Source organism: Schistocerca nitens, chromosome 4 (genome assembly GCF_023898315.1).
Source record: "Schistocerca nitens isolate TAMUIC-IGC-003100 chromosome 4, iqSchNite1.1, whole genome shotgun sequence".
Lineage (NCBI taxonomy): Eukaryota > Metazoa > Arthropoda > Insecta > Orthoptera > Acrididae > Schistocerca > Schistocerca nitens.
In genome coordinates this window covers 321,404,019-321,431,666 of record NC_064617.1, presented here as the reverse complement: position 1 = coordinate 321,431,666, position 27,648 = coordinate 321,404,019, and the positions used below count along the sequence as shown (strand labels likewise).

The following is a 27,648-nucleotide window of genomic DNA, read 5'->3' as shown; positions in this document are numbered from 1 at the left end:
CATCTACATGGATACTCTGCAAATCATATTTAAGTGACTGGCAGAGGGTTAATCAAACCACCTTCAAATAATTCTCTATTATTCCAATTTCGTACAGCGCGCAGAGAAAATGAACACCTATATCTTTCCGTGTGAGCTCTGATTTCCCATATTTTTTTATGATGATTGTTTCTCCCTATGTAGGTCAGTGTCAAAAAAATATTTTCGCATTCGGAGGAGAAAATTGGTGATTGAAATTTTGTGAAAAGATTCTGCCGCGATGAAAAACGCCTTTGTTTTAATTATGTACACCCCACACCTTGTATCAAGTCAGTGACGCTCTCTCCCCTTCTTTGAACGTGCTGCCCTTCTTTGAACTTTCTCAATGTACTCCATGTATATTATCTGGTAAGGATCCAACACCGTACGATAGTATTCTAAAAGAGGACGGACAAGTGTAGTGTAGGCAGTCTGTTTAGTAGATCTGTTACATTTTCTAAATGTCCTTTCAGTAAACATAGTCTTGGGTTAGCCTTCCCCCACAACATTTTCTGTGTGTTCCTTCCAGTTTAAATTGTTCATAATTGTAATTCCTAGGTATTTAGTTGAATGTATGGCCTTTAGATTTGACTGATTTAACGTGTAACCAAAGTTTAATGGATTCGTTTTAGAACTTATGTGGATGACCTCACACTTTTCGTTATTTAGATTCAATTGCCAATTGTTGTGCCATATGGATATCTTTTCTAAATTGTTTTGCAATTTGTTTTGATCTTCTGATGACTTTACTAGTAGATAAATGACAGCATCATCTGCAAACAATGTAACACAGCTGCTCAGATTGTCTCCTAAATCTTTTATCTAGATAAGGAACAGCAAAGGGCCTCTAACACTACCTGGGGAATGCCAGAAATCACATCTGTTTTACTTGATGACTTTCTGTCAATTACTACAAACTGTGACATCCCTGACAGGAAATCACAAATCCAGTCACATAACTGAGACGAGCAATTTCACCACAAGCCACTTGTGTGGTACAGTGTCAAAAGCCTTCCGGAAATGGAGAAGTATGGAATCAATTTGAAATCCCTTGTCAACACTTCATGTGAGTAAAGAGCTAGTTGTGTTTCACAATAACGATGTTTTCTAAGTCTGTATTGACTGAGTGTCAATAGACCATTCGGTAACTGATAATGTTCGAACACAAGTTCCACAATCCTGCTTCATATTGACGTTAATGATATGGACCTGTGAATTATTACTACTACCTTTCTTAAATATTGGGGTGATATGTGCAACTTTTCAGTCTTTGGGTATGGATCTTTCGTCGAGCGAATGGTTGTATATGATTGTTAAGTATGGAGCTAATGCATCAGCATACTCTGAAAGGAACCCAACTGGCATACAGTCTCTCTCAGAAGACTTGCTTTTGTTAAGTGATTTAAGTTGCTTCAGTACTCCGAGGATATCTACTTCTACGTTACTCGTGTTGGGAACTGTTCTTGATTCGAATTCTTGAATATTTACTTCATCTTCTTTGGTGAAGGAATTTCGGAAGGCTGTGTTAAGTAACTCTGCTTTGGCAGTACTATCATCTATAGTATTTCCATTGCTGTAGTGCAGAGAAGGCATTGATTGTGTCTTGCCGCTAGCATACTTCACATGTGACGAGAATCTGTTTGGACTTTCTGCCACGTTTTGAGACAAAGTTTCGTTGTGGAAACTATTATAAGCATCTTGCAATGGATAGGCGATTGGAAGAAATTTCACTATTGAATGTCTCATATATATATATATATATATATAATCTCTGCTTGTGTCTGTATATGTGTGGATGGAAATGTGAATGTGTGTGTGTGTGTGTGTGTGTGTGTGTGTGTGTGCGAGTGTGTGTGTGTGTGTGTGTGTGCGAGTGTATACCTCCCCTTTTTTCCCCCTAAGGTAAGTCTTTCCGCTCCCGGGATTGGAATGACTCCTTACCCTCTCCCTTAAAACCCACATCCATTCGTCTTTCCCTCTCCTTCCCCTCTTTCCTGATGAGGCAACAGTTTGTTGCGAAAGCTTGAATTTTGTGTGTGTGTTTGTGTTTGTTTGTGTGTCTATCGACCTGCCAGCGCTTTCGTTCGGTAAGTCACATCATCTTTGTTTTTAGATACATATTTTTCCCACGTGGAATGTTTCCCTCTATATATATATATATATATATATATATATATATATATGTTCGTTGCGAAAGCTTGAATTTTGTGTGTATGTTTGTGTTCGTTTGTGTGTCTGTCGACCTGCCAGCACTTTCATTTGGTAAGTCACATCATCTTTGTTTTCATGGAAGACTGCCAGAATGTGGCATTCCTTGTTACACAAATAGTAAGAGAAGAGAGACAGGAGCATCTGATGGCTCTGAAAGTCAAATCTAGATGACAAGAGCGGACAGAGATTGTTCAAGAATAGGTGTATGAATTTCAGCACCCATCTGTACCACAAAGCAGACTCAACATGTAGAATGTGATTAGCTGGCTAGCTTTAACTGCAAACGTGAAACAGTAGCCAAGTCACCCAGCGGCTTGTGCACCGAAAGCTCTATTACAAATTCGATTGTCATGGAGAACTGATATTTAGAGAATAGCAAACAATGTGTAGGGTTCCAGAATGAATTTTCACACTCTAGTGAAGTATAAGCTGTTTGAAAACTTCCTAGGAGATTAAAACTTTGTCATACTAGGACTCAAACCTGGAATCTTGTATTTCGCAGACAGTTCCCTAGAACCTAGGCTGTGAGTAAATCATTTCTCTGGAATATCCTTTCTTCTAGGAGTGCAAGTCTTGCAAGGTATGCAAAACTTCTGTGAAGTTTGGGAAACGGGGGAGAGGTATTAGTAGAGGTGACACTGAGAGAGGCTTGTGAGTTATATCGTGATACACTAGTCGGTAAGACCATTGTGCATGAACGGCAAGGTTTAAGTCTGGTGCACAGTTTTAATATGCTAGGATGTTTGAGCACATAGGGTTTGAGTCAAGCCTGGAGGTGTGCTCAGATATCGTAACGGTTAGTAATATCTCCTTGCTTCCAGTTCTTTTAATTGCAAGTAGTTTATATATTATGTTATCTTACCATCACCCCCACCCCCTAGACTCCCTTTCTGCTTTGTACCAGTTTCTAAAGTAGAGTCAACGAAAGATGATCTGTGACAGCTAGCAGCACTGTTGCCAGCTTTTAGCTGTGAAATGCAAATATTTTCTGGCAAAAACAGTAGTTGTCTATAGAGCTGTGACAGCACTAAGGCATTGCGTGATGGGATGAAGTATGTGTGTGAAGCAGCCACACCGAACCCACTGCTACTGTCAGGGATCTTCTCTTGCTGACTCTCCTATAACTGGTTCTCATTTCTCTTGCTCTTTATCTTTACTTCTTACACTGTTCTTCTTTCATATCTTTTCTTACCAGTGAACTGTGTTTGACCTCCTACTCTCTCTGATGCCCCAACTTGCATGTTGGTCTCCCCGTGTCCTCACTACAAATGTCTCTCTCTCAACCTGGGTTTTGTATGACCTGCCACCCCTTTACAATCTTCTCCAACCTACCCCTCTTTTTCTCTATGTGGAAGGAACTAAAAGCTCTGAAAATATAGATGCACATTTTTTTTTACCCTACAATTAAATGTATCTATCACTGCTTCTTGGTAATACACACTCGGGACTAATCACTGACCGGTCATTGTGTCTTCTTAGAATTTTAGGCTGTATCTGTTTTGAACACCAAACCAGTTGATACAGTGAAGACTTAAATGGCCAGTGTTTGCTTATGTTTAAACTTCCTCTCTGAGATGCCGTGATTTATGCATAAAATTGTGCCAGTTGAAGATGTCTGTTGCAAGTGGGCATGAAATGCTAGTAAATAGTTTTGTACTGAGTCCCATCTTGGTGGTCCAGTGTTCCATTCCCAGACTAAGAATCCAAAGGTCACGGATTCAATTCCCGACCGGTCCTAGGACTTTTATGTGTCACTTATCACTTGTTTCATGTCTGGCAACATTGTTAATTTGAAATATGCCACGATGCACTTAGGTCCAGAGTCTATGTCAAAGTGTAGGTCCCTCTGTAAGTGAGTTGTGAAATCATGTTGATGGCCGGTGGGAGGCAGTGACATACCAAGTATGCCAAATAAAGTGCTGTGGTGTTCAAACCAATTTTGGATTAATTACAACATTTACATTGACCATGGTCTGTCAGACAGAAAATTTTAACAGAAATGAAACAGACTGCTATTGGTTGCAGAATCTTCTGTTACCATGCAGAACTGTCCCATCCAGCTGATGGGGCACTCCAGCTTGATGCACCTGAGAGAGTCTAATAACAAGTTCAGAATAGTTTAATTTACAGCTTGAAGGCAAAGAATATCACAAATCGAATGCATTTATAAAGCAGAAAATTGAGATGAGAAGATTATTTAATAATATTATCACAAAAATAAAACCAAATTCAACATGAGTTTAATTTTGAAATGCAAAATTTTTGGGGCTCCTTCTCTATTTTTACACTACACAATGGAAAAGTCTGGTCAATATGAATAAAATAAAATATATCTGTTTCTCAAAGTGCAGATGATGTGATTGTATACTGCAATCATAAAAAAAACTTCTATTAAACAAGCTGTAGCACTTTAATAGAAGTGACAAAACCTTATGGTTATGCACAAGCTGTAGCAGCTTGTTTAATAGAAATGACAAAACCTTATGGTTATGCACCTGTTTTATAAAGTTGACTTAGGACATGGCCTGTTTTAGGCAAACATTTAAATAATATTTTATGTTCTGAAGAAGACGTTATTACAAGCGTTGAAACCTAGGTAAACGATAAAGTTAACCTGCAACTGTAGGCTGTATATTCTTATATAAACAATATCAGTTGCTGTCGCTTCATAAAAATGTTAAAAATTATGAGTGTCAGTGTACTAATCTTAGCCTTTCCCTTGAATATAGTCCAAACTGTCAGGTTTCTGGCTACGTGCAATGCTCAGCACCTTTCAGTTGATAATTATTATTGACATCACTGATACCAGGGGCATAATTATGTGATAGTTGGAACTGAAATCAAAACTGTACCTTTAAGGTAATGTGTCACTGTAAAATCAAGCTTGTTTTGTTTCTAATTGTTTTCTCTCTTTCTGTATGATGAGAATTTGTTTAAGAAACCGCTATGTGAGTGCAATGAGGAGTGTAAGTTTACAGGGTTATGACAGAAATAACTCCATAAATTATTGCTTCGTCTTGCTTGGAATTGCAAAACTCAGTTACAATCTGTAAATTTTCTGAAGGCTGGGAAACAATTACTTTCATTAAATATTGTGTTCTATATGCAATTAAATGATTAAATTTTAACATTTAAACAATAGGTAGAAATGTGGAGCAACCTTAAATATCCAGGCTTAATATTTAATGACTGTGAAAAAGTAATACATTACAACAGTTGGACACGTAAAAGATTTTAGAAGTCTTTTTGATATATTTGCCTAAACTTAAACTGAAATGTCATTTGGACTACCAGTGATCATCCTAGAAATCTCCAAAAATTATGGACTCAGTATCAAATTCTAAAGGTGGCAGGGGTAAAATACAGGGAGCGAAAGGCTATTTACAATTTGTACAGAAACCAGATGGCAGTTATAAGAATCGAGGGACATGAAAGGGAAGCAGTGGTTGGGAAGGGAGTGAGACAGGGTTTTAGCCTCTCCCCAATGTTATTCAATCTGTATATTGAGCAAGCAGTAAAGGAAACAAAAGAAAAATTTGGAGTAGGTATTAAAATCCATGGAGAAGAAATAAAAACTTTGAGGTTCGCTGATGACATTGTAATTCTGTCAGAGACAGCAAAGGACTTGGAAGAGCAGTTGAACAGAATGGACAGTGTCTTGAAAGGAGGATATAAGATGAACATCAACAGAAGCAAAATGAGGATAATGGAATGTAGTTGAATTAAGTCGGGTGATGCTGAGGGAATTAGATTAGGAAATGAGACACTTGAAGTAGTAAATGAGTTTTGCTATTTGGGGAGCAAAATAACTGATGATGGTCGAAGTAGAGAAGATATAAAATGTAGACTGGCAATGGCAAGGAAAGTGTTTCTGAAGAAGAGAGATTTGTTAACATCGAGTATAGATTTAAGTGTCAGGAAGTCGTTTCTGAAAGTATTTGTATGGAGTGTAGCCATGTATGGAAGTGAAACATGGACGATATATAGTTTGGACAGGAAGAGAATAGAAGCTCATAACTAATGAGGAGGTATTGAATAGAATTGGGGAGAAGAGGAGTTTGTGGCGCAACTTAATGGGAAGGAGCCGGTTGGTAGGACATGTTCTGAGGCATCAAGGGATCACAAATTTAGCATTGGAGGGCAGCGTGGAGGGTAAAAATCGTAGAGGGAGACTAAGAGATGAATACTGCATCAAACCAGTCTCAGGACTGAAGACCACAACAACAACAATATTCATCACATTTTATTAATTTTACATGTTAGTCCCTTCCTATCCTCACTTGCATACTTGTGGATGAGGTGTTTGCTTTACCCTAGCTCTATTGAAGGTAATTGTGTGGGTTCCATGTTTGTTTGAAATTGTTCAGAGTGTTCCATTAGAACTATACTAGACACACAATGGCCCACTTCATAAAGGAGAGTAACAGAATGCTTTCCTCCAGTAATAAGAAACAGGGAACAAATCTGAATATGACTAAGGTCATATAAAGTGTGGGATACCATTTGGGACTGTTCTGAGTCTATTGATTTTGTTGATATACACTGCCTGACCAAAGAAATGAAGCACACAGAAAAGGGGGGGGGGGAACAGGTTTAGTGAGTAAATGATGTTATTTTGTTACAAAATCAAGTCAGATTTACAAAGAATTTGGTAGTATGAGCCCACTTATCACTATGATGTTCAGGCCTGTATGCATGTACTAATTCAATTGAGAAGGATGTCAAAGCTGTTGTAACATCCCCTGAGGCAGGCTGGGCCACAACTGTTGTAACCATTCCTTTATATCCTGGATACTGGCACTGGGACAGAGTTGAAACCCAAGCTGGTTTCACACCTGTTCTGTCAGAAATAGATCTGGGCAACCTGTTGGCAAAGGAAGTGGCTCAACATCATGCGGACAGTTGGTAGAGGCATGTGCCATGTGTGGACGAACATTGTGATGTTAAGAAATGTCGCCACAGTCCTGTCACATGAGAAGTAACAGATGAGGACGTAGGATGTCTGTGGCATACCTGTGCCATTAGAGTTCCTTCAATCCCTACTTGCCATTACTTGAAGTCATATCCGATGGCTTCTGACACCATAATGCCATGACTAACATTGCTGAGCCCATCCAAAACATTGGAAGGATGGGACGTCTCCCCAGGTTTCTGCCACACTCATCGTAATGGTCATCCAGGGTAGTGCAGAACTGCAATACAGTGCCACTCATCATCAGTCTTTGTTTCCTGGTCATGACGCCGCTCCAAACACAGGTGTATTTGTTGTGGTGTTAACAGCAGTGCGCGCATGGGACAGTAATTCCCTAGTCCAGTTTTTACTAGTGTCATACAAACACTACAGGATGGCACAGAATGTCGCAGGGAGTCCATTACTTGTTATTGGGTTGCAGATGTAGATGTGAAGGGCTTACAGTGTGCTTGACAATGAGTATGTGTGCCCTCAAGTTCTTCTATCTTGTCCAGCACTGAGCCACTGTCACATTTGAATACTCCACATTTCAAGATATTGCATGATTTGACTAGTTGGCCAAATGGAGACCCACAGTGAGGATCCTTTCACACTCTGTCTATTGATAATAATGCTGACTCCCAGGCATCTTCACGTCCTTTACAGTGATTGCTCATTATCTGATGTGAATAATCTCCCTAATAGAGTAGTCCGTAACTTCAACAGGTGCCAAAATTTTATTGTCTCACATTGGTCAAACCATCAGTGTACTCGACCATTTCAAATTCTAAAGACCAAGGGCAGATGAAAACTTTTGTGGAAGTATCATGCAGAAACATAGCTACTGTCTTCATTATATGAATAGTTTCCCCAGTCTGTGGTACTGATATGTGAAGATTCGCTTACTTTGCTTGCTCTTACTCTTATCATCTCATGTTGTATCATACTTTGAGACATCCCTGTGTATTCCCAAGAACATTCTTAGCCCGTAAAAGGTCAGTCAGACAGGTCTGCAGTGTCTGTTCTTGAAATTCACATAGATCATTGGTAGGGGTCTTGAAATCCTAACTTGGCCGCCTCTGTACTTATATGCCATAATGGGATTTGTTGTTGACAGTACTGACTCACTTTCAGAAAACTGCAACATTCACAAAGTGAACACTAGATAGAAGAACAGTTTGCATCTAGATAACATTTTCTGAAGCATTGTACAAGGAGGTGTGCACCATTCAGCGGGTTTCATTGTTAATAGGCTCCCAATAACCTGAAAAAATTGAAGGATAAACTACAAGTGTAAGTTGAAAGGTTTCATTGTTTCACACTCCTTCTGTACTACATAGGAGTTCCTAAAGTAGTTGAGAAACTTTCTCTGTAGTGTGTATTCTATCTCAATTCTTTTTTTTTTTTTGTGTGTGTTCTTAATTCCTTAGGTCTGTTATTTATAAACTAGTTAACAACTCCTGCATTTCTTGGGTATTTATCTTTCCAGTTTTCTATTAGAAATGTGTGTTTTTAATGTAATATCCTGAACAGTTTCTGTATGCTGGGCATACATCTCTATGACAACGTCTCTTCATAGCTCTATTGATGGCAATTGTTTCCGCCTACAACTGTTTGCTTTTCGCAGTTGAAAGCTGTGAAAAGTGCCGCCAGGCATCAGGGAGTTCCTTAAATTGACTCGACTGTAGGAGTGTTGTAGTACTAAAGAATAAATGTATTAAAATTTCATGCATGATGCATCATTTTTTCATGCATCTCAATGTTTATGATGTCCTATCTCCTGAACTGTGTGTGGTACCATGATATAATTTTTGTAGTTGCATTTAGCTGCATATGTGGACATTGTCTGCAAAATTTATTGCAAATAGAGTTAGTACACAGAAGAAATAAATTTAAATGGTCTTACACGATATGGCAGTTTTTCACCCATCTCATCATTTATGACTTCATATCTCCTGAACTGTGATATGTAGGTGGTTCTTGCCCTGTGACAGAGATTCTTGCCAGGCAGTAAGGCATATGTGTACCAAGTTTGGTTGTTATCAGTCCAGCAGTTTAAGAGGAGATTTGGAAAACACACACACACACACACACACACACAAATAACAAAAAGCTTCTTCTTCTGTGTTTTTGAGTGTTGTTTAACAAAATGTTGTTTTTAATAGGAGAGACAATAAGATTTCGTGTTACTGCTGAGAGCTTTGTGGAAACATCACCTGTTGGTCCTGAGAATCCAGATGTAAAAGATGCTGTCGATACTACAGAAGAGCCAAAAGTTCCATACAAACTGACGGTAAGTTAACTTGTATTTAATGCCAAAACTTTAATCTCTTACATGATAGTTCCTATAGTACCTGAGAACACAGGCTAGTACAATATCTTTTTGTTAACTATACTGTGCATTTATTGTAGTCTCCATTATTGTTCTCATTCATGAATACACTACTATGCCACTGAACTAATCTATAGAAATAATGCAAATAGTAGCACAGTGAATTGTATTTGGAAATAGAAATGTGGATATGATACATCCTGGATACTAAATAGAACTAAACAAAAATATAAGAATTTATTCTGGTGACTAATTTTTAAGATATTGATGTTATTAACATATGAAGAGGGACAACAGTTTTGTTCTAGAGATACCTCGTTTCCAAGCCAACACAAGTTATGTGACAGGGCTTTTTTTTGTCACAAGTTAATATTCTGTTTTTCCTATTACATTTTCATATTCTTTAATGGTCTCGTAACAGTGCAGTTGCTTTAGGACAAAGGTGTGCAATGGATGGCCTTCTGGCTGCGTCTGACTCTCGATTAGTTTCAGTCTGGACTGCAGAAGAAATTCCATGTGAAAATAAAATGATTGTACTCTCAAACATACATCTTGTGAGGCATAATTTATTGGCGTGGAATCTCAGGAAGGGGGTGCCATTCATAATGGTGTGTTACTCCATAAACTTTAACGTCACAGATGCTATAGTTTTGACTTGACTAGAAGTGCTGCTGTCGTGTCACATGAGGAGGTGGTCCACGAGCTTAAGTAAGTATGTGAACCAGGCCCATGGTTCCCCAAATGTTGCCCATGCCTTCTTTCTTTTCAGGTATGAAACACAATGAAGTGACCTGTTTTTGATTTATATTCTACAACATATCTAATACAAGTATTTGTTATCATAGTTGTGCAGTTAGGATAGAATGAAACTAACACAGTAAATATTTGTGTGTATTTTGTTGTAAAGGATGCCATTTGTTAAGGTACATTACCTGTAAGTGTGAGCTGGAAATGTAATATGTGTGGATTCAAAACCATGCCCTATTCTGATTTGGTTTTAAAAGATTGATTCCTTCAGCAAAGCCTCACCTGGTTCAGTCCTCATCCTCTTCATTGTCCATATGAGCTCAAGTTCAGCATAGAATTTTCCTAGTACTGAAAGATTTATCCATTTCATACACTCATTAGACTGACTACTTGGTCCTGAATTGCTCTGTATGATGTACAAGGACTGCCTTTTACATTTTAGAAAAATAATGAAAGAGAACATTTTTTACACAAACTGTTTTATTGTTTCTCTGAATCTGACTTCTAAAAGTTACATAGTTTTTTATGCCTTCAAACAAATTTGAGAAACATTTTTTCTCCATTTGGACATTGGTACCTTAAAAACTTGGTTTTGGAAGCATTCAACCCTCTGCCATGTACTTCACAATAGTTTGCAGAGTATGGATGTAGGTGTAGAACAGCTTCTTGAGGTGAGAAAATCACTGTCCACACATTTTTTTTCATTAGAGAACAAAAATAGTTAATTATGTATTAAGCACAGTAAATATGAACAGTGAGACACTAATTTTAAGTTTTTCTCCATCAAATAAAAAATTGTTTGAGTGCTATGTGAGAGCTTGCATTATAACATTGAAGAATGATGCGACATTTTCTGTTCACTGTCCTAGTTTCATCAGTGACTTGTGACAAACAAGTTGTTGTTTACCATTCATTTCTAACAGTTTTTAATCCTCTAAAGCAGTCCAGTATAACTGAAGAAACATGATCATTTTCTTAGAAGCGCTTTGTGGGTGAAACTCTTTTGTTAATTTCTGTACTTTGCTGCTTACTTTCCATCCTGTAGGAATATATCTAAATTTTATCTCTTGCTTCAGTGTTACTTTTCCTCGGTGGACTTTTTACAGAATTTCCTTACACTGGCAGACATAAGCCTCTTTTTGAGTTTCAGTCAAATAGAGTGGAATCTGTTGCAAACAGATACTTTTTACAGCTAAATGTTCAAGCAAAATCAAATGTGCTGCTGTCTTCAGTACACCTATATATGGCTCTGTCTTGCAGTAAAGTACCTTGCCAATCCTCTTCAGTCACGTCCGGCATACAGCATCAATGTTTTTTGGAATGACAACTGATTTTGGTCAGCCTTTGCAAAATTCACTGCTGACAGAACCATGACCACAAAGAAATTCTGTAAACCAATAATGTAAACAATGTTTTCTAAAGGAGAGGGATTACCAAAAGTTGAGCAAAGTGATTCGAGGCATTGTTATTAAGTTAGGCCATTACAAATATCATAAAAAATAATTGAACGAAAAACTTAACATGAAATTGTTTCTTAAAACTCTTTGAGAAAAAAAACTTACATAGCCACTTTATGAGCTGCAATTATTTTAAGAATAACAAATGACAATTTTAAAACCACAGTAATGTCACATCTCAGTAGCACCTTCTAGTGAACATTTGTAAGCACTTAAATGGTCACCCTCGTACCATGAATTATTATGGTATTGTGTAGATTGGGAAGACACTAGCTCTAGTTAGTGCTTGCTCTCCCTTGCTCCATTATCCTTCCCCCCTCCCTTATCCCTCCCTCCCTTTCCCTCACGCCCCCCTCTCATACAAACATACCCACATTTTTATTATTTTCAAATAATAAAAAAAAGGCTTCTTAAGATTTAACAGGCGAAAAAAATAGTTATTCGTAAGCTTCACAACTGTGTTAAGAAAATGCTCCTAAAAAGAGGGGAAGTGGGAGATGGTATGTCATCAAGTGATCTAAATGCCGAGGTATTGTAATTTTAAATTTTGTGGTAGTGTAAGCATTTGATGTCGTGAAAGATAAATATTGTTATAGACCGCATATTTTTGTTAGTTCATAAGTGTTCGTTCCCTGATGAACCAGGGACTGTGCTGAGGTGGGTTCATTTGCATGCCTCGACAATACAGATAGCATTGCTGTAGGTGCATCTGCAATGGAGTAGTATCTATGGAGAGGCCAGCAGCCTTTGGAGTAGTTACAGGGACAAGAGCCGTGACGACACTATCCAACATGGCCTTACTGTGCTGATACTGTGAATAGCTGAAAGCAATGAGAAACTACAGCATTTATTCTTTTCCCCTGGGGACATGCAGATCTACTGTGTGACTTAATGATGATTGGGTAAAATATTTGAGGTAAAATAGTCCCCCCATTTGGATCTCTGGGCAGGGACCACTCAGCAGGATGTCATCATCAGAAAAAAGAAAACTGGCATTCAGTAGGTCAGATCGTGGAATGCTAGAGAATTTAAAAAGGGAAATAGATTGGTTGAAGTTATAGTGGAAATTAGGCCCAACCTTAGTGCCCAGAGACAGTAGCCTGTGTGTGTGTGTGTGTGTGTGTGTGTGTGTGTGTGTGTTGGTATCTTCTCATTATTGTGCTGAGTAGCGATCTATCCTTTCCGTATTGTTATACATGTGGATGAAAAATAAGTTTTCTAATTTTTCCATTGCTGCATATTTTAAATAGTATTCAGATTACTGACAAGACAGCTTAAACTCTATTTGCGATACATTTTTAACTGTATCTTAGCCGAGAAGGCTGTCTTTTTTTGTGTTGCTGGACGCACACAGTTCTATAAAAATACTCTTGGAGGGGAGGGGAAGGGGGGAGGGGAGCAGAAAGAGGAACTACTAGTATGTCATTTAATAAGGCATAGTACTAGGAGTGTGAGAGGAGAAAGACATATTGAGTTCTGCAATAAATTTCAGCTACAGATTCCAAATCACAAGAGGAATGGTGTATTAGTACTTGGAACCGACATATAGACTTGGAAAGATTCCAACTGGATTACGTCATAGTCAGACACATAAGCTGTACCCAGGGGGAGATGTAGATTCACATAAAAATTCAGTAATAACAAGGAACAGACTGAGTACTTTATGACTAATATAGTGAATACCGCATTAGGATGTTCAGCAGAATAATAATGGACTTCTCTAAAAAGGACACTCACAGAAATTGGATGGACAAATATAGATACAAAGAAAGTAGCTATGAAGCTTTCAGTGGATCAACAAAAGGAGAAAGTACAAAAATATTAAAGAAAGACAGGAATACAGCATCGTAAGTCTCTTAGAAATGAAATAAATCGGAAATATAAGGAAGCTGAAGTGAAACAGTTGCAGGGAAAAGATGAGGAAATCAAAAACAAATAGTAGTCAAAATGACAGATTCAGCATGTAGAAAAATCAGAATTACCTTCAGTGAAATTAAAAGCAAAGGTGTCAACATTAAGAGTGTGAAGGATATTCCACTGTTAAATTTAGAGGAAAGAGATGTGTGGAGAAATTACTAGAAAGCCTCTAGGAGGAGGAGGGGGAGGAGGAATTGTCTGATGAAGTGATCAAAGAAGAATTGAGAGTTGAAATTTAAGATATAAGGGATCCAGTGTTAGAGTTTAACAGAGCTTTGAAGACATGGGATCAAATAAGGTGGAAAACATTCATAACAATCCTTCAGAATTTCTAAAACCATGGGGAGAAGATGCAACCAAATTTCTCTTCAGTTTGGTTTGTAGAATCTGAGAGACTGGAGATATACCATCAGACTTTCAGAAAAAATAGGTAGCAAGGGAAGATAATTTCGAGAACTATCACATAATCAGCTGAACTGTTCATACATTCGAGTTGCTGACTGGAATAATGTATGGAAGAAAAGACAGTTGGGGATCTGTTACATGACAATCAATTTGGCTTTAGGAAGAGGTAGTTACCATCTTGCTCTTGATATTGGATCCAAGGTTTCAGAAAAATCAAGACAAATTGCTAGTTGATTGAAGTCCTCAGGAAAATAGATGTAAGCTACAGGGAAAGATGAATAATGCACAATAGGTACAAAATACCTGAAAACAATAAGAACTGAAGACTGAGGATGAAGTGCTTGGATTGAAACGGGTGTGAAACGGATGCAGTCTGTGATCACTACTTTTCAATCTGTACATCAAAGACACAATGACAGAAATAATAAAAAGGTTCAGGAGTGGGATTAAAGTTCAAGGTGAATGGATATGAATGACAAAATTCACTGGTGACATTTCTATCTTCAAAGATAGTGAAGACAAATTACGGGACATGCTGAATGGAATGAACAGTCTAATGACTACAGATTATGTATTGAGGGTACACTGGAGAAAGATAAAAGTAATGAGGAACAGCAGAAATGAGATTACTGAAAGACTTAAAATCAAAATTGGTAACCAAGCAGCAGATGAAGTGAAGCAATTCTGCTACCTTAAAAGCAAAATAACACATAATGAACAAGGCAGTGACAACATGAAAAGCAGTCTAGTTGAGGCAAAGAGGGCATTCTTGCCCAAAAGAGTTCAGTATAAAATTTTGAGCTTAACTTGAAAAAGAAATGTCTGGGAATGTACATTTGGAACACTACATTGAATAGATGTGAATGACTGATTGTGAGAAAATTGGGGGTAAAAATAGAAAGAAGCATTGGAGAAATGGTGCTAAAGAAAGGTGTTGAAAGTTATGTGGACTGATAAATAAGAAATGCGAAGGTTCTCCACAGAATTGTTGAGCAAAGGAACATATGGAGAACACTGACGAGAAGGATGAACGGGGTGATAGGATGTTTGTTAAGACATCAGGGAACCACACAAGGACAGGCTATCATTGTAGGCCGCATCAAACACTTCGGAAAACTGATGACCACAAAAAAAGTATCAGATTCTTGAGTCAATATGATCAGTTTGCATTGCTGATTACAAGCCAGCAACCCCTCAGTGTTGCCATTTAGCAGTTGGTCCATCTCTGTTTCTCTTGTAATACATGCCTTTCTTAGAGGTGTGCAGACATTAAGGGTAGTTAGAACAGAAAAAATTCACATTTTCGGATTTTTATGTCATTATAAAATTTGCAATTTTCTGAATAAAATGATATGTATGTCATGTATAAACTCTCATGGGAAGTATTTTGTTTTATTTATTTATTTTTTTAATATAATCTTCACTGGTGAAAATGTTAAAATTTTTATTTGCGTTACTTCAAGATCTAATAAAATTGGTCATTTTTTATATAGTAGGCTGTGGATTGCTGTGTTATAAAGCTTAAATTACATGTTTGTATTGGTAGCAGTGTCAAAAACAGTATTGTATCGTTTCATATTATAAACACGCATTGTATGTTGTAGTGTTAATGTTTTTCTGAGGAAAAGTGATGAATAGATTGGTAAATCTCTCAAAAAGTGAAGTATGACACCAGAATGAAGCATTTTTTAAGAAATGTGGGTTTCATGGTAATTGATTTTCGAATGAAGGGAAACATTGTGTTCAAAATGTGGTGTGTGAAGTTACAGACAGTGAAACACAGGCAAACTTGTCAGTATCTAGAGAAACACCCATCGGCGCTTTGAAGATTAAAATAAAACATTGTGATACACAGTTTTCTCAAAATGAAAGTGATGTAAATGTTAGGTTAGGTTATTTTCTGATAGACTTACAAGTGTGTTAGGTGAATGTGCTGGGCCCAGGCTCCTTGCTGCTAACAAAGTGATTGCTTTTGGTCACATCTTTTGCAAAAATGACTGTGCGAGTCAACGGTAGCTCGTACGGAAAGAAAGAGCAGCTGATGCTACTGAGGACTCGGCTGCGAGCATTTCTGATGACTTCTTGGGCTCTTATTTGTAATGGCATTCAGACAGTCAAGGGTGCTGTCGATTGTTGCATATGAATGCAAAATACCCGCATTGTGCATTTCCACAAAGTGATTTTTACTCCAAAATGGCGATCATCCTACAAGTTGTATCATATGTGCAGCGCAGAACATAGCAGTTTCCGTTAATTGTGCCAGTTGCAAATATACTCATTCATTTTGGAATTCTGATAAGTGTAAATATAATTATTTTGAAGTACATGTTAGGTAGTTTTATGGCTTGAAAGCTATTGGCAAAGGACACAATGCAGCAGAAACAATGTGTGCCATGATGAATATGCCATGCCCACCGTGTAAAATCGATAAGTATGCAGGATTTATTGGAGCTGCTGTGGAATCTGTTGCATGTGAGTCAATGAAGGGTGCTGTAAAAAAAGCTGTTGAAGTAAATGATGGTATGACTGACATACCAGTAGCATTTGATGGCACTTGGCAGAAGCACGGCTACAGTTGTAAGAGTACTGTTGCTATGGTGGCCAGTGTGGGTACTGGAAAGGTAACAGATTTCCAGATTTTAACCAAACATTGTCATAAGTGTAAATCATGGAATGAAGAAGGGCGTATCTGTGACAGAAATTATGAAGGAACAAGTGGTGGTAAGGAGACCTCTGCAGCTATTGAAATTTTTATTTAGTCACTCTGTGAACGAAAGGGGAGTGTGTCACCCCCTAAGTTCGTAGGTGATGGAGACTCAAAAGCATATAACAGTGTAGTAGCCACTCAGCCTTATGGTGAGAAGATTATCACAAAACTGGAATGTGTTGGTCATGTCCGAAAGAGGATGGGCACCAGGTTGAGGAAGTTGAAATGAAGTTTGAGAGACAAGAAACTTTCTGATGGTAAAACCATAAGAGGCAGGCTGACAGACAAAATTATTGATGAACTACAACAATATTATGGGGTGGCCATTAGAAATAATACTGAGGATTTGTTGAAAATGAAGCAGGTAGTATGTGCTACATTCTTCCACAGACTGTCAACTGCAGAAAAACCAGTACACCACCTTTGCTCTCCTGGACCTGATTGATGGTGCAATTATCGCAATGCCCAGTACTCAAACACTTCATACAGCCATAAACATTCAATCCCAACAGCAGTCATGGATATCATAAAACCTGAATGAGATTTTCACTCTGCAGCGGAGTGTACGCTGATATGAAACTTCCTGGCAGATTAAAACTGTGTGCCGGACCGAGACTCGAACTCGGGACCTTTGCCTTTCGCAGGCAAGTGTTCTACCATCAGAGCTCCCCAAGCTTGGGGAGATTTTCACTCTGCAGCAGTGTGTGCGCTGATATGAAACTTCCTGGCAGATTAAAACTGTGTGCCAGACCGAGACTCGAACTCGGGACCTTTGCCTTTCGCAGGAAAGTGCTCTACCATCTGAGCTCCCCAAGCTCCATCTGCAAGTGTACCCTCTGCACAAAACAGGTTGATAAGGCAGCCTAATACTGCCGCAACTGAACAGGCCTCTCGCACAGGGCAGCCTGTATGTCGGAGCCTGGAAAATAATTTCTTGCTGCTGAAATGTATGTTACCTTTCAGAGCAGGTCGATACAGCAGACTGTTTCTATTACCACACAATATGACTGTTGTGCAGGTCAGCCTAAGCCACACACACATGTAATATATCAAACAATGGAAAATCCAGGATGGAATGTAACAATATTAGAGAAGGAAAGTTGCTACTCACCATATAGCAGTGATGCTGAGTCGCAGATAGGCACAACAAAAAGATTCTCACAATTATAGCTTTCGGCCATTAAGGCCTTTGTCAACAATGGACATACACACACATACAAACGCAATTCACACACACACGACTGCAATCTCAGGCAACTGAAACTCAGCATCTCCGCTCTGCAGTGAGTAGCAACTTTCCTTCTCTAATATGTAATATATATTATATGTGAATTACCCTCAGATTGCAAGCATATCAGGTCCCATGGTGCAAATTAGGCCACTTGAGAGTGGTGCCCTGTCACCTGCTCTGACCCAGCCCTTGCTGCCCTTGCTCAGTGGTTCGCCCCAGTTCCTGTCCTTCCCACCTTTTTAATTCTTCTTACTTTTTACATCTATTGCTGGTTTACTGTCTTGTCATTGTTGTTCTCTTTCTTGAGATTTTAACAACTTACCTGCATTGTTAGTTTTCTGGTAGCAATAGAGGGTGAGAAAACGCAAGTCTGATATAGAGGGCGGGTCTCCCATCACGTAAGGTGTCCCAGGGGCCTCGAGATGCTTGCTGGGTGCAGCAATGCACATTATCACTTCTACTTGCTAATATCTCTTGGTTTTATTAATTCTTGGTTACAGTAGAGTTCATCAGGATTTGTTTCTGTCCCCTTCCTCTCTGAGGACTCTTGCCGGCTTGATGCACAGAGGGTGGAGAGACTGAAGACCTTTTAGTTTGGTCACTTTAACTCTGTCACCTCAATCCAGTCTGTTATCTTTGCTGTACCTATTATGGGCATCCAGAAAGTATTTTTTCTATCAGAAATGGGTTACCTAAGACCAAGCTAAATCAAGGCATGTTATGTTACCTATTAGTCCAGTATTCCTTCATGCACAGTGACCGAATGTTTCCATTTCTTTGTCAGTGTCTCTTGTTTGTTCCTTCTCTCTTCCTCTTCAAAACACCATGTTTGTAATCTTTCTTGAGTGCATCTCAGTCCTGTAAATTTAGTGACCGTAATTCCTCAAGTTCTTTTCCTGTTTGCCTGTACCAGTTGGACCAAATAAGCTTGTATTTCAAGAATTTGTTAATCTCATAGATTAGTTCATATTGGTCCATTCTTTCTGTGTGTTCCATGACTTTGATTATTTCCATCTGCATTGTAACTGTGACTTTAGGGATTTGTCTAGATATCTGCATTGAGTTTTAGATGTTGTATTCCCTCTTTTTCTTGGTCTTAAGACTTTTGTCATAATTTTGTTATGTTACTTCTAACTGCTCTTTTAATGTTTTGTGTTAGAGACTAAGATTATTTGAAGTGTAGAGTGCTTCTTGTTTGATCACTGCTCTGTGACAGAGTTACAATTCCAGGGAAGGCATTTTTATTCTAAATATTTGTAACTGAAATGTGGTTTCTGTTTCGTAAAGTCTTGAGTTTAGTGGCCTTCTCTTCATTACAGTTTTCAATAATCCATTGAATTGTAAGCACTCTGTTATTGTTAATTTTGAGTTCTCCCACTGCTATTTTTTATACCAGTCATGAATTTTATCCTTTAGTTCTTTATTTTTTTAAATTTCAAACACACATCACATTGTATAATTTTCCTATACTTAGATGCTTTGTAACAGTTTTGTTAATAAATTTACTGAAAAAGGAACAGATTGTTCACTAAAGGTAGTAAGGGTGGAGCAGTGAGCACTGTGTTCAAAAAAATTAATTGAACACATCTTTTATCCCTGTTGTCTGATCCGTAATCATGATATGTGTTTTCCCAAATTTTTAATTGCTCCTGAATCATCAAATAGGCTATTCATTTACTCCAATTAAAATTATTTGTTGTTTGATGTTTTTTATATGGTGATATAATGTTCACACATTGGCTGTATGTGTATGAGTGACATCATATGTTGTGGGTCGCATAAAATGTGCTGTTACTGAGGTGTTTCCTGGAGAAATGATGGCAGCACCCATCAAAAAGTGAAATGGGAATGAAAGAAACTATGTGAATAGCTTATATTAAGTAGCCAGTCAGAGAACAGACTGCAGTTGGTGTGTTCTGTAGTGATTAATTTAATCTATTTTCTAAACTTGGAAGCAATTTAAAAAAAATAAAAATAAAAACAACAGTTTGTCAAGATTCCTTGCTTCGTGGTGCTCAAAAGATTTTTCCTTTCAGAAAAACACTTAATTGTCGGTGAATAAAGCCACAGCAAGTACCATCATGTAGAAGAATAATTCTACTATCTGTACCTGTTGAGAGTGTCACAACTTTTCCCATGTTGTCAGTCAAATCTTTTGTCACTCAGTGACCACTATTAACCTTTGTTTCATTGACCCAAACAGTGTCGTCAAAATTAATTTCCTTCACTTCTTGCGGAAACCTGCATTGCCATGCATCTATGTCTACTCTCAACATCAACATTTTATAGCCTGATGGTTAATATACAGTAAATGTGCCACGAAAAGATTCTACATTTGTTATACACCTCTGAACATCTCTCTTCCTATCTGTCGTATAAAAAACAAGGTTAGTGCTTCACTGATTTTCTTTTAATTTTTATCCTTCCCAGTACGCACATACCTAGTCCAGCTATGTCGATAACTACTTACGAGACTTGCTAGACAGGTCTCTCATTTTTCATTTACCTCTCCAAGTTCTCCTGTACATTGCGTATAAATTGATGCACTTTTTCTTTAAGTGCAATTAATTTTGTGGCTTTCTTTATGTTGCCTTTGAATCCAAAGCCAGGATCCACCCATTTTATTTTGTATTGCAACAAGGAATGATGATTACACCAAAAACAAAATGGATATAAACCAGAAAGTTATAAAACATAATGCAGTAGCAGAACAGTCCTATTTTATACATCCTACTGCTCAACAACACAACCAAATTGATTCTGTTTTGTGACACAATGGCAAAGGTGGACAGTTGCCACATGACATCGAGAGCTCCGATTGGGTGATTTGTGTGGGCAATTTTGTCTTGGCTGTGCTTAAAGTGGAAACTGAGTGAGAGCTCACTTGAAAACAATGCAATTTTATGAGCTGATATGTGTGTCTTTGTACCCGCATCAGTTGCCTGTGGTGAAGGTTTTTTTCCATCTTGGTAGTTTTTATTATGGTTTTGTTACATATTGTGATCAGCTCATATTTACTTAGTTTTTGTGGATTCTGTTGATATTGCCTTTATTCTCCAGGGTAGCATCAATGAACCAGGTCTTGGTCTTTTGTCTTGGTGGGCAAATTCGTAATGTACAGACACTTTGGAAGAAGATTGATGTATTTAACAGCCAGGAACTTGTACAACAGGATGTCAACACAGGTAGTTAATGCAGTAATTGTATTTTTGGATTCATTTGTGTTCATGGTCTGTTGTAAGCAATAAATTTATTATTCAAGTATTCTTTAAATATCTTTATTATTCTTTAATAACAACATCACATAAAAATTAAAAACAAAGAAAATTACAATTACTTAATTGGCGCCTTGTCACATTTGCTATCATGCATTACCAGTAAGAAATTTACAATATTTACATGTTGTACTATGTGTGATAAAACAAATAAACTTACATTATATTTTGAAGGCATGTACTCTTTTATTGTTATTAGTTGCTGGCATTTCTACACAAAAATTAATACTGGTATTTGTCTCAGCCTGATTATATTTACCATTGTCCTGTAAACCTAAAATTAAGGAACCATGTGTAATCTCTTTCCAAGTTTCATTTGGTTAAAGGGCATGTTCTTGGTAACAGCATTGTACTGGTGGTATGTCAAGCTGTAATACTGGCTAACTAAAATTCATCAACCATTTCACACTGTAAGGAGATAAACAGGGAGGAGGGAGAAGAACAGTGTGATATCACTTTTTTTAATTTGTGTATATATTTACAATAACCAGAAGTTTAAATCTCAAACAGCACACAGCTTTTTTATGAAAATAGTTCTCATAAAATTCATGAAGTATACAACATTTCTTAGAATGGTATGATTTTGTGTGACATTATTGCAGTTACAGGTGCACATCACAGACTTGAAGTAAAAAGTTATAAGATTATTATTTACACTTTTCAGATGAGCACTTTTTACATATTTTTGTTTCCTCTTGTGGCCAAGAGACAGGTATCATACTGTCATTGAATTGGCCCTATATCATTTATTTCTGATTATTAGGGTAATGGAGAATTAAGGTGCATTATTAGGAAAGGGAAACTTTAAACTGAAAAAGCAATATGCATTATAGAAACCAATGGAGTTTTAACATCATAAAATACTTTGTTCCTATTGCCTATATCAGTGAATAGGTTATCTGGAATAAGGATAAATTTAATTAGACTTTTATGTTGAGCTCCCATGCTGATCAGTTCTGATACCTGTACCTTATGCATCACTACAGGAGATATTTATGGATGTCAGTAGTATATTACTTTGTTGCAGAGTCTCCAGATTCATAAAAAATATTTCATTTAGAAACATTTATACATTAAGTATTAATAACTTATTCCATTGGTGTCAAAAAATGTAGCAAGACATCCACAACTATTATAATTTCAAAAGGCAAATAGAAAAAAAGGTTTGCATTGTGCAGCTCAATACGTATGTACAGGACGAGGCATGAGTGAATCGATTTTATTTAGAACAGGAAATCTTAATGTTACTGTTGCTTGCAACCGCAAATAGTTAATTATTAGCTTATAAAGGGTCTGGTTCATGATCCATAAAAATGAGGATTTGTTAACTGTGGTAATTATTTGTGGAACTTTCACTTCTGGTTCTATTTGTCAGCAAATCTCTTGATACAGTATTTTGTATTCACAGAATATTTTAATATTGCTAACGTGAACTTATGAGCACTATGGAGGAAAGTTGAGCAACTGTAAAGGACAACACAAATCATGTTGCAACATCAGTCAAAATAAGAGCATTTTTATTACACCAATTTACAATTAACTTGGCAATTTTGTGGAATGCATTATTTAAATTACTGGCTCTTGTGATTCAAAGCTATTGCTTTAGAAATTTTGCTATGTTTTGGTGCAATTACAGTTCAAGACTAAGGTGAAATTCCATGTTTTCCTCTCTTTGTGTACAGGTTTCAATATTGAACCAGTGACATATTTTGTTTACTTTGGAAACTGTAGGAAAAATTAACCATTACCAGTTTCCTGTGAATTGTTGGCATGTTACTAGGTATTGCCATAATACTACCAAACTATTTAGTTGTAAAATTAATGTAACTAATCTTGTTAAAAATAGTTTGTAGATTCCTATAGCCATCTGGAAATTATTGCACTTTTTCTCAAATGTGTAGCAGCGAGCTTTCTTAATGAATACTTTATATTGCTCCTACACTGAATGTAATCACTAAATTTTGTAGCATTCTGCAACATTTGGTTTTTATTTATCAGCATCATTATAATTCTATTGGGGAGTGTCAGTCTGTAGTTCTACTTAGAGGGATTGCAGTGCATTTAACAGCTTACAAATATGAATCAACATGTCAGTCACTAAAACAAATTTCAGTCTTTGTGAGATGAGGAGTTAATATTAAAAGCCCCCTTATGTAAGCTTTTATTATAAAGGACTGAATTTTTGCAAGCTGGGTTGGAATGATGGAAATGTTTAAACACACTATTTACTTCAAAATACTGCTCCTGAACAGCACATTTACTCAGTATGCCTTTGAATCATACTCTGAAATGAAACCACTGCACAGGCACATTTGTTAAATATCTTCTGTGAATTTCTTGTTGGGTTCAAGTAATTTCAATCACTAATTCTTCTGCCTGATGTCAGGAACAGTTTTAAAAATAAATTACCTTCATTATTCTATTACTAAACAATGAGGTAAGTGTTCTCTGAGATATTCAAACAATTCCTTGGATGCTCCTGGACAGTTGGTTAATTCAAGTTCTTGTAAGTGCCGTAGCTGTATGAGACTGGACAGACCACTGGACGTAAGCAGTGGACAACCTGTAAGCAGGAAATATTTACATCATTAGATGTTTACAACATTATGTTCCTTGTGCACATATGAATTAATATGAACAAGCATCCCAGAAAAGCCTTTGTACTATAGAAATACTCAAACCTCAAACAGTAGAGATTACATATGCTCATATTTTTTGTACTTTTCTTTTTTTCCGCTTTAACAAAGGAGCTGCAATGGACATTTATAGGACATAGCAGTTTTTGGGTCCCTTCAGACCAAGTGGCAACAGAGATGTCTGGATGATGTAGGAGAAATTTGTAGTTAACTACATGCTGTAGATGAATACTGTACTGATATCCATAACCCATAAACAAGGAATGAAGTAGACTGTATGAAAACACATACAATTTCCACAGTTCTTAGAAAGAAAAAAACTGCAAAAATATACCATAACGATAGCTGTGATTTCTTGGGCCTGCAAGGGTGTTTAACAATATGACTGAATTAAAATAATATTGTATACTTGAGCTGTTGTTAGCAAATGAAGAACATGAGATGGAAACTGAGTAAAGCTCATACATCTTCTGTTGTTGGCGAACAGTTCACCAGCTCAAAGTAAGTTCATACACAATGTTCCTCTGCAAATTGGATTCCTTAGATAGGTGTGATACTGTGTGACTGTTTCCTCTCTGGTAATGATGTGCCAGAGTAGAGGAGGGTGACATTGGCAGTGTAGGAGAATAACTGTGTACTGACATCAGTTGTAATATTTGATTATATTCTAAATGTATTCTGCTGTTAACGCCTGTGCTACAAGTAAATAGCTTTAATATTTTTTGATTATGCTGAACCTTACAGGTAAAGGATCAAGGGCTTCCGAAATCAACATTTTACTGTTAACACAACCCCCAAAGCATTTGGATGACAACAAAAAGTTTGATAATAACAATATTATGAAAAGTATAGATTGCTACTCTCCATATGGATGAGATGTTGAGTAGCAGACAGGCACAACAAAAAGACCATTAAACATGCGAGTTTTCAGCCAAAAGGCAATCTCCTAAAGTAGACACACATCCACACAAGCACAACTCACTCGCACATGACCACTGTCTCTGGACACTGAGCTGAGTCTGTCCTCAGTCACCATAAACAGCGGTCATGTTTGTGAGATACTCTTGCATGATGGTGTGTGTGTGTGGGGGGGGGGGGGGGGACTACTTTTGAAGAAGGCCTATTAGCTGAAAGTTGACATGTTGAGTAGTCTTCTTTGTGCCTGTGTATGCGGCTCAACATCTTCTCCATATGGTGAGTAGCAACAGTCTGTCCTTTTCATAAGGTTGTCATTATTCCACCCTGGATTTTTCATTGTTTAAAATTTAATAATATGAACATAATAACATTTTAATTAATAAGTACCCTTATGTTTATATTATTTTGAAACAAAAGAATTCTATTTATGAATTTTAACAACCAACATAAGTGTTTGCAGCCAAGGCTTACCTTTAACAAAGATGAATTAAACAAAAACAGATTTGAACATAACATGATGCTAATTAACTACCATTCTGACAAATATAAAATAATGTACAGTTCTGCATGTACTTTATTTAAATTTAATAATTCATGAGGCAATAAACAAAATTAGTAATGACTTTGTTTCATTTGATATGTTTTTTCAGCACAGATGCATTTCACTTGCGTCGAATCATGTCTTCAAAAACTAAGGTTTTGCACCTGACTAATGAATTTAGATTGTTTTGTCAAGCTGTTTGTTTCTTAATATTTTTCTTGTATTGCCTAGTATGTCACTTAATTGATCTTAAATGTTAAGCACTCTTCACACACGTTTTGATAATTTGCTCTATATCATATTTTAAGAATTTGATGCTCCACTCATTCTGTCCTGTGTTGTCTGTATTCACATAATGCCCAGAGAGTACAAATTAATTGAATCTAATTTCATTCTTTTCCAGACATGACATAGCATTGTTTTTTAATAACTAATCCTGTGGAATGTAATGACAGACTTGTGATTTCCAATTGAACTTATAATTCTTAGTAAAATGACCCTGGATGATAACATCAGTAGGATTTTTCCAAATGGAATAAAATCTGACTATTTTAAAAATACAACTGGATTAAGACAGAGAATGCTGTGTCCTCTTTTCTCTTTAATGTTGCCTTAGAGAGAGTTGTGAGGAAACTCAAACTAGTACCTGTTGGGATCCTCCAAAGAAATAAAGTTAAGGTTTTGGCATATGGAAATGATGTAGTGTTCATTGGAAAGTGTGGAACAGAGATTAAACAGTTATTTGTGGACCTTATTTAAGAAGCATCCAGACTCAGCCTAAAAGTGAATGATCAGGAAACAACAGTCAAATTTCTGGGTGTGATGCTAACTGAGCAAAATCGGAGGCCAGCAGAAGTTTATAGGAAAATCTTTGGTTCTTTCTACAGTGAATCACAAAGCTGGTATGTAGGTGATAGTCAACTAAAAAATCGATGTGCTATTACCACAAGCAACAATAATGAGATTAATACATTCCAGAAGATTTCACTGGGCAGACCATTTGATGAGAAAGAGAGAGGATCAGAGAGTTTAAAAAATATTAATGGAGCAGTCATTAAGTAGAAAACCAGGGGGAGACATGGAAAAATGAAATTAAAACAATATGCAACAGGATGGATGTAAATAATTGGCAGGAAGCAGCACAAGATATAAGCATTTGTAGGCCATATGTGAGATTGGTACGGGAGCTTCGAGTTCTGTAGGAACCAAAAAGTAAAAGAACAACTAATCCTCGGGACCTTCTGCTCTGCGGTAAGGCTCCTGTGTTTGTTGACGTGGAAATAGTACTGCCATTAATGGACATGGCAATAAAAATATTTTTTTGAAAATATTATTGCTGCAGTCACTAGTACCAGTGTCATATTTTGCATTAAATATTAACAAAGATGTGCCACAAACATACAGACTGTATCCAGTTTGCTGCATTTATCCTGTAGTTAGTCTCACCATAGCTATCAGTAACAGTATTTGCTTAAGTGTGTTGTCATGACAATGAAATTTGATGGAGATGATGTAGTAGTCTGTTTTTTTTTATTGTTTCAGCCAGTGATGATATATAAATAAGTAAAAACCACTATGTGACAATAGTTATGAATCAGACATTATTGGCATTTGTGTGACAATGCTTCTGTCAACAAGAGGGGAACATTGCAGTGTAGGTTCAAGAAAATATGAATAACTTGCTGAGTTGGTCTAGCCCAAACCCTGATCTGAACCATTTCAAACATTTTTGTGATGCAGTAAGACATTAGATGCTAAATTTGCTCAATAACCTAACATCAGCTATTAATCATTGTTAACCTTTTTGCAGGCAATTCAGTGGAATTAGTTTTTTGTACCACATCAGAACTAAGATCAACTAACTGTATTTAATTTCTGATAAGTTTATTTTTGTGATTTAGGAACAAAGGCTATGATGGTAAGTATTCTTTCCAAGATACTTTTTGAGCTGATATTGGTTGCCATTACACAGAATTCGAAATTCTTTTGATGACGCTAAACATCTGTAGAAGCATACTTGCTATGTGTCAGATTTGAAAATTGGCCCATTTCTTCTTATTCCTATCAGCATAGGATACTGTAGAAAAGAAGCAATGTGTTCTGACTTCCCAAGTGACAAAAATAGTGATGTTATGATAAACAGAAGCTGATTGTTGTAGCAGTTTTTATACAACTGGTACAGCATGCTACCACAAGATGTCAGACATGGAGTTTTTGTGCTACTGGTACAGCGTACTACCACAGGATGTAGGCACATACAGAGGTAGCGAGACCAATTCCCATGAACATATAAAACTACTAA

At 37.1% G+C, this 27,648-nt stretch overlaps 1 protein-coding gene across 2 annotated transcripts in view; it reads left to right on the top strand.

Annotated features, from left to right (window-relative positions):
- The window catches only part of LOC126253680 (DNA-directed RNA polymerase III subunit RPC8), a 44,686-nt gene extending 20,472 nt beyond the window's left edge, over positions 1-24,214 (top strand). The window contains exons 4-6 of one of the 2 annotated variants that reach the window (XR_007546012.1): positions 9,346-9,473; positions 21,037-21,161; positions 23,999-24,214. Coding sequence is in view for 1 of the 2 variants with exons in the window: in XM_049955206.1 (XP_049811163.1) it covers positions 9,346-9,473; positions 21,037-21,090 (182 nt within the window). In the remaining variant the exon portion in view is untranslated. Of the gene's footprint in view, positions 1-9,345; positions 9,474-21,036; positions 21,250-23,998 lie in introns of those variants that run through there. The other variant, XM_049955206.1, reaches the window with a different exon arrangement.
- The last annotated feature ends 3,434 nt before the right edge of the window (positions 24,215-27,648 follow it).